At 48.3% G+C, this 8,137-nt stretch overlaps 1 protein-coding gene across 1 annotated transcript; it reads right to left on the minus strand.

Annotated features, from left to right (window-relative positions):
- Positions 1–2,409: 2,409 nt before the first annotated feature.
- LOC107298915 (E3 ubiquitin-protein ligase RNF167-like) lies at positions 2,410–3,471 on the minus strand. Its single transcript, XM_015828273.1, has one exon. It carries the CDS (start codon positions 3,469–3,471, stop codon positions 2,410–2,412), a length of 1,062 nt encoding a protein of 353 aa, XP_015683759.1.
- Positions 3,472–8,137: the final 4,666 nt, after the last annotated feature.

Genomic DNA, 8,137 nt, shown 5'->3' on the forward strand with positions numbered 1-8,137 from the left:
GAGAGACGACAAGAGAAGAGAAGAGGAGAGGAGAGGAAGGAGAGATGACAAAAGAAGAGAAGAGGAGAGGAGAGGAGAGACGACAAGAGAAGGGAAGAGAAGAGGAGAAGAGGAGAAGAGGAGAGAAGAGGAGAGGGGAGAAGAGAAGGGAAGGGAAAGGAAGGGAAAGGGGCAGAGGGATGGAAGAGAAGAGAAGGGAAGGGAAGAAGGGAAGGAGGGGTAGAGGGATGGAAGAGAAGAGGAGAAGAGAAGGGAAGAAGGGAAGAGAGGGAGGGCAGAGGGGAAAGGAGAAGAGAGAAGAGAAGAGAAGAGAGGAGAGGAGAGGAGAGGAGAAGGGAAGGGAAAGGAAGGGAAGGAGGGGCAGAGGGATGGGAGAGAAGAAGAGAAGGGAAGAAGAGAAGGGAGGGGAGGGGAGAGGGGAGAGAAGAGGGGAGGGGAGGACATTTGGGACTGGAATTTCTATTGTTAAGTGATTGCAGTTGTATGTCAAGTTGGACCTGATTATACAGGTAGTTCTTGGCCACCACTGAGACCTCGATTTTGTTGCTAAGTAAGACCGTTGTTAAGTGAATTTTGCCCCATTTTACGACCTTTCTTGCCACAATTGCTAAGTGTATCCCTTCAGCTGTTAAATGAATAACCTGGTTGATAAGCGAGTCTGTCTTCCTCCTTGATAGCAGTCTCCCAATATCTGAGGGGTTCCCACAAAGAAGAAGGAGTCAAGCTATTCTCCAAAGCGCCTGAAGGCAGGACAAGAAGCAACGGGTGGAAACTCACCAAGGAGAATCCCAAAGGTGTTCATTTTGAGAGGCAACTGGACTTTGTTTTCCTTTGAAGATGTGTCGCTTCTCCTCCCAGAAGCTTCTTCAACTCTGACTGGATGGTGGGGAAGGGAAGGATTTATACTCCTTGCAGACAGCTGGTCATTTGCCTTCTTTTAGAAGCTTACCTGTGTCCTCAGGGTCACCTGAGTGGCGCAAATAGGTCTTCCAAGTGGCCTCATTGACTCTCGAAAACAGTGATGGCAAACCTTTTGGAGACCGAGTGCCCAAACTGCAACCCAAAACCCACTTACGTATCGTCGGGTGCCAGGTGGGCGTGGCCCATTGGGTGGGTGTGGCCCATTGGGTGGGCGTGGCTGTGGTAGTAATGGCAGACTGGGTGGGACTAAAAAGTTCAATCAATCAATTCCAACTTTGCGAGATCTTTTTTTTTTCCCGCAAGAAGTTGAATTGACTGATTGATTGAACCTTTTTTTTTTTGCACACGGCGGTGGAAGCCTAAAGTGAAAAGGTTTTATAAACCCAACTGAAGGCCTAGGACTGGGGCGATGGCGCGCGTGCCCAGAGAGAGGGCTCTGAGTGCCGCCTCTGGCAGACATGCCATAGGTTCGCCACCATGGCTCTAAAAGAATGCAAATGACCAGGAAGGAATATAAATCACTTCCCTTCCCCACCAATCCAGTCAGAACTGAAGAAGCTTCTTGGCTGAGAAGTGAAACGCCTTCCAAGAAAAACAAGAAAGTCCAGTTGCCTCTTGAAAAAGCACCTTTGGGACAACCACAACCTGGATGACGGAGCATCTCCATAGACATTTAATCAAGGAGAGAAACAAACTAGAACTACGGAGGAACTTGTCGAAAGTGAGAACAATTAACCAGTGGACCGAGTTGCCTCCAGAAGTTGTGGGTGCTCTGACTCTGGAGGTCAAGAGATTGGACACCATTTGTCTAAAATGAGATAGGGCAGGGGTAGACCACCTCGTCTCTTTTATGACTCATGGACTTCAACTCCCAGTCAGCTATGCTGACTCAGGAATTCTGGGAGTTGAAGTCCATGAGTCATAAAAGAGACGAGGTTGTCTGCCCCTGGTATAGGGTTTACTGCTTGAGCAGGGGGCTGGACTAAAAGACCTCCAAGGTCCCTTCCAACTCTGTCATTCTGTTCAATTTGATCAGACCATACAATGCCCCATTTCCTGGTTCCCGCTTCTTTACCAACGTTTGACCACCATCATCAAGAACCAGACTGGACCCAGCTAAATAAACACTTTCTCTGTATTGTCCTGATGCACATCACAAGGGGCGTTATCACCAGAATTATCAAGGTTATATCTCTTTTTTTTTTGAGCTACCGCAATTTGGGCAGCGATGTTGTAAAGATGTCCATCAGCAACACCACAGTGTGCTTGTTCTTTTCTACCCTCCTTTGAGATGGCTGGTGTTTTTTTTTTTCAATTGCCAGGATGATCACAGGGGGACGATTCTGTCTGGTGTCCAAGCTCGAAGGTGTTTCTGAATTAAACGGACCTCTAGAAGCATTTCTCCAGGAAACCAGTGTTCTCCTTCCATTGCTGTTGAGGTCTTCTTCTGATCTTCCCGTTGGGTTCCTGGCCTTTGTTGCCCTTGGGTTAATTTTCAGCGACGGGAGCGACGTGTTTCTGCCAACAGGGAACGTGGTTGCAGGTTGGATACGGCTTGTTCTCGGTCAGCTCGCAACGTCCCACTGATTTCTCCTGTTGCCACAACCTCATCGCCATCAGATGGGTGACCACCATCACTTTCTGCATGCAGAGAGGACAGGTTTTGTTTCTGGCTTGGGTGATGTGCCAGAGGTCAATGCATCTGCTGTGAAAGGCGTGGGAACACGAGAGCACCTTCACACCATCGTACTGCAGGTACCGATCCAAGCAAATGGCACATTCCTGGTATTTGGAGCCAGTCAACGAAACACGGACAGATTCCTTCTCAGGTTCTTGGAGAAGGCAGCTCCTCCTACTTCTCTTTCTCTTGCTCTGGGATAGATAGTGCTCCGTCAGCATCATGGCAACAAAAGTGGCCGACACGGTAAGGCAGACGATCCAACAGGTGTAGAACATGGCAATCTGGCAACAAAAGCCGGCCGGCTTCAGGAGACATCGGCAGGAATTTCTGACCTCAAGACGGGAATTCCCAGAAGCCACTTTCCAGGCGAAATGAAAATGTTCACGCATCGGGATGGCGACCATGGATCGTCCCGAGCGGTGCAGATGTTTGAGGATCTTTGCTGTCTCTTCTGCGGAGAACACGGCGGGGATGTGAAGGTGCCACTTGGTGCCCGGCGCGCTCACCACGTTCACCAGCATTTGGGAACTCACGTTGTGCACAACGGCGGCGTGGGAGCCAACTTGTTGGGCGTGAAGGATCTTCTTGGAGAAGGAGCAGTTGTGCTGGTGGAAGAGGACCACGAAGACGGAGGAGGATGGTGCTGGCCCTTGGACGTGATGACAGGAGTTCAAGGGCTTCACCTTCACCCAAAGGCCCAGGAGTCCTTCGGGAGGGAGCAGGGGCTGAAAGAAAGCTGGTAGAACCCCAAGATCGAGCGAGGTGGCGTTATGGTTGCAAGTGGCATGGCTGAAGGCCTTGACGGTGACAAGTTGGAGAATTGAGAGCAGAGTAACCAGGTGCCAAGAGGGTGAAAATGGAAATCTCATGCTGGTTGAAGGTCCTGGAGATCTTAGCAGGGACTTAGTCCTCCTTGAAGGTCAACAGGGTAGATATGCAACTGAGGGGAGAAACGCTCTTATGTTCCGGAAGAAGAGCTGTCGCTTCTAGATGACTGAGCTTCCATAGATTCATGAGCTATAGGTGAAGTTGACATATAGATCTGGGTCTTCTCGATCTCCTCCCCTCTCAGCAGGCCTGGCCTGCTGGTTGCTGCCAAACAATTGCTCTGCACTCCCATCCAGGTGACCTCCAAGATGTTTCTTCAGTTGGTCCTTTGTGACCTCATCGTGCTGTCTTTCCCTCCATTTCTCCCTGCCTTCCCTTCCCTCCATTGGCTTCTGGGAACTAGTTTGCTAACAGGTTCCTCTGCCGTGGGAACTGGAGGTGGTTGACATTTTGGGGGAGAGTTAACTATATGGAGAACTATTCTTCCATTATTGGTAACCTTCTCCAGGAAAAAAAATCCATTAATCATCATCTTTCTCCTCTTTCTCCTTCGCCTCCTCTCCCTCCCATCCTTTTCCTCCTCCTCCTCCTCCTCCTCCTCCTCCTCCTCCTCCTCCTCCTCCCACTTCTCCTTCTCCTCTCTTGCATCCTTTTCCTTCTCCTCCTCCTCCTCTCCCTTCAATCCTTCTCCTTTTCCTCTCCCTCCCATCATTTTCCTTCTCCTCCTCGTCTCCTTCCAATCCTCCTCCTTCTCTCTCACATTCTTTCCCTTCTCCTCCTCCTCTCCCTCCAATCCTTCTCCTTTTCCTTTTCCTCTCTCTCCCATCCTTTTTCTTCTCTTCTCCCTCCAATCCTTCTCCTTCTCCTCCTTCTCCTTCTCCTTCTTCTCCTTCTCCTCCTCCTCCTCCTTCTCCTCTCCCTCCAATCCTTCTCCTTCTCCTCTCCCTCCAATCCTTCTCCTCCTTCTCCTTTCCTTCTCCTCCTTCTCCTTTTCCTTCTCCTTTTTCTCCTTCTCCTTCTCCTCTCCCTCCAATCCTTCTCCTTTCCTCTCTCTCCCATCCTTTTTCTCCTCCTCCTCTCCCTCCAATCCTTCTCCTTCTCCTTCACCCCCTTCTCCTCCTCCTCCTTCTCCTTCTCCCCTTCTCCTTTTCCTTTTCCTCCTTTTCCTTCTCCTCCTTCTCCTCCTTCTCCTCCTTCTCCTTTTCCTTCTCCTTTTTCTCCTTCTCCTTCTCCTCTCCCTCCAATCCTTCTCCTTCTTTTCCTCTCTCTCCCATACTTTTTCTTCTCCTCCTCTCCCTCCAATCCTTCTCCTTCTCCTTCTCCTCTCCCTCCAATTCTTCTCCTTCTCCTCTCTCTCCCATCCTTTTTCTTCTCCTTCCCCTCCAATCCTACTCCTTCTCCCTCCTATCCCCCCTCCTCCATTTGTGCCCTGATTATTTCTTTGTTAGCGGTGGCAGGAGTACTGTTCTTGAAAACATTCCATGGGAGACATTTCTTTATAGTTCTTCCCCAGGGTTATTGGAGAGTCGCAAGCCAGGCAGATTACGCAGAGTTGAGTGTGTGCAGTGAGTTGTTAGCCTCCACGCTCCTTAGCCCTGGCATCAAAAAAATACAAAAGAAATGAGCCCAAGAATTTCACAGTCCACTTAAAAGAATTTCGTTCTCATTCTGTTCTCCTTAAAGAACTTCCAGAGCAACTTTAGTCTAGCGCAGGGGTAGGCAACCTTGGCTCTTTTATGACTCGTGGACTTCAACTCCCAGAATTCCTGAGCCAGCATGGCTCAGCTTGGAAACTTCTCCCTTTCCCCTCAGCATGGCTGGCTCAGGAATTCTGGGAGTTGAAGTCCACGAGTCATAAAAGAGCCAAGGTTGCCTACCCCTGATCTGGAGGGTCTCGGCCTAGGCCAGGGGTAGGCAACCCTTGGCTCTTTTATGACTCGTGGACTTCAACTCCCAGAATTCCTCAGCCAGCATGGCTCAGCTTGGAAACCTCTCCCTGTCCCCTCAGCTCAGGAATTCTGGGAGTTGAAGTCCACGAGTCATAAAAGAGCCAAGGTTGCCTACCCCTGATCTGGAGGGTCTCGGCCTAGGCCAGGGGTAGGCAACCCTTGGCTCTTTTATGACTCGTGGACTTCAACTCCCAGAATTCCTCAGCCAGCATGGCTCAGCTTGGAAACCTCTCCCTTTCCCCTCAGCATGGCTGGCTCAGGAATTCTGGGAGTTGAAGTCCACGAGTCATAAAAGAGCCAAGGTTGCCTACCCCGGGTCTAGCGTATGAAATGAGTTTCAATTTAAAGAAAAATGCCTCAGAATATCTGTGCCCAGAGCAATTTGGACATCTGCATTACTTGCCCCAAAGGACAGAAATGTAATTTCTGAGTTTGGGGGTCAGAAAATGCTCACTTTCTTCCCTCACAGCCAGGGAGGGCTTCCCTTGCGCCAAATAAACAAGGTTGCACAATTATCTTGAACCTTCTCACGCAGAGCTTAAGTTTTTGCAGGTTTCTGGAGTTGTAAAAAGACGGGAGAAGAAAGAGAAGGCGGAGAAGGAAATACGGCCTGCAAATTTTCTTTCCATTCCTGAATCTTTTTCTTTATCGTGTCCCCACTAAAATTAGAAGCCATTTTACGACCTTTCTTTCCACAGCCTTGCCCTATAGGGAATGTTTTGAGTTCATAGTTTAACAGTCTGGCACGGATCCCAGATTTAAAAAAAATACTTGGGTCGGGGGGAGGGGAAATCACTGAATGCTAAATGCATTCACATCTACTAGATGAAACATCATGAGTTTTTAATCAGGGTTAAAAGAAGAAAATAACAGAATAACAGAGTTGGAAGGGACCTTGGAGATCTCCTAGTACTCCAACCCCCTGCTCAGGCAGGAAACCTATACCATTTTGGACAAATGGCTGCCCAGTCTCTTCTTAAAACCTTCCAGTGTTGGAGCATTCACCACTTCTGGAGGCAGGTTGTTCCACTGGTTAATTGTTCTAACTGTCAGGAAGTTTCTCCTTAGTTCTAGGTTGCTTCTCTCCTTGATTAGTTTCCACCCGTTGCTTCTTGTCCTGCCTTCAGGTGCTTTGGAGAATAGCTTGACTCCCTCTTCTTTGTGACAGCCCCTGAGATACTGGAAGACTGCTATCATATCCCCCCTGGTCCTTCTCTTCATTAGGCTCTTCATTTGACTATGGTGATACAAGGTCTCCTGCCTTGAGCAGGGGGGGAGGAGGGGTGGTGGTGGACTAGAGCAGGGCTTTTCAACCAGTGGTACGGGTGCCACCTGTGGTACATTGGCACCTGGCAGGTGGTACGCGACCATCCTAGAAAAGTGGTAGCGGGGGAGGGGAATGAGCTGAACCTGTGGCAGCACCACACAAGCCTGAGCGAGAGACGGCTGGAGCTGCAGGGCTGTCAGGGCTCAGCGGAAGCGCCAGGATCCGCAATAGGCTCCAGCTGGAGGTTGGCACTGATCCTGGTGCTTCTGCTGAGCCCTGAAGAAGCACCGATCAGCTGGAATGTTGCAGCATCTCCAGGGTCTTGTGATGTACATTCAGATGCTTGGCAACTGATTCATATTTATGACGGTCACAGTGTCCCAGGGTCATGTGAAGTGACCAAAACCTGTTGCAACCACCCAGCAGATGGGGGGGGGGAATAAAAACCAAACACCCCCCCACCCCACCCCCGTTGCCCATCCTCAACAGAAATGCCTCACAGCAATGAAAACCTCGGACAGGAGGAAGAGCGCCACCGGGTGGGCAGGCAGGTGTCTTGCTCGGCTGTGGCTTGGGGGGTGCTTTTTCAGTGCCATTGTAACTTCGAACAGTCACTAAGCGAACTGTTATAAGTCGAGGACTACCTGTACTTCATCACCTTTTTCCTTTTTTGGGGGGGTCATCAGGTTTTTGACACCTTGCTAGGCGACTGGTGGTACTCGGATGTTGCCATATCCTAAAAGTGGTACAATGGGTGAAAAGGTTGAAAAGCCATGGACTAGAAGATCTTTGTGGTCCCTTCCAGCCCTGTCTCAGGGGCTGCCCCAAAGAAGAGGGGAAGTCAAGCTATTCTCCAAAGCATCTGAAGGCAGGACAAGAAGCAATGGGTAGAAACTAATCAAGGAGAGAAGCAACCTAGAACTAAGGAGAAACTTCCTGACAGTGAGAACAATTAACCAGTGGAACTCCTTGCCTCCAGAAGTTGTGAATGCTCCAACACTGGAAGATTTTTTTAAAAAAAAGAGACTGGACAGCCATTTGTCTGAAGTGGTATGGGGTTTCCTGCCTGAGCAGGGGGTTGGACTAGATGACCTCCAAGGTCTCTTCCAATTTTATTATCATTATTATTATTATTATTATTATTATTATTATTATTATTATTATTATTATTGTTGTTGTTGTTGTTGTTGTTGTTATTGTTGTTGTTGTTGTTATTATTATTATTATTATTATTATTATTATTATTATTGTTGTTGTTGTTGTTGTTGTTGTTGTTGTTGTTATTATTATTATTATTATTATTATTATTATTATTATTATTATTATTATTATTATTATCTGGTTGCCCTTACTGGACATTTGCTGACAAAGATGGATTGATGCACTATTTTGATTTTGTTCTCTTTATCTAAGAGATGAGCTATGGACAGAAGAGAGATTATATTTTATTGAGATATGGTGATAAACTGTTAAAATTGTTTTTAATCTGCT

The sequence above is a fragment of the Protobothrops mucrosquamatus genome, unplaced genomic scaffold (assembly GCF_001527695.2).
Source record: "Protobothrops mucrosquamatus isolate PMUCROS unplaced genomic scaffold, P.Mucros_1.0 scaffold4365, whole genome shotgun sequence".
NCBI lineage: Eukaryota > Metazoa > Chordata > Lepidosauria > Squamata > Viperidae > Protobothrops > Protobothrops mucrosquamatus.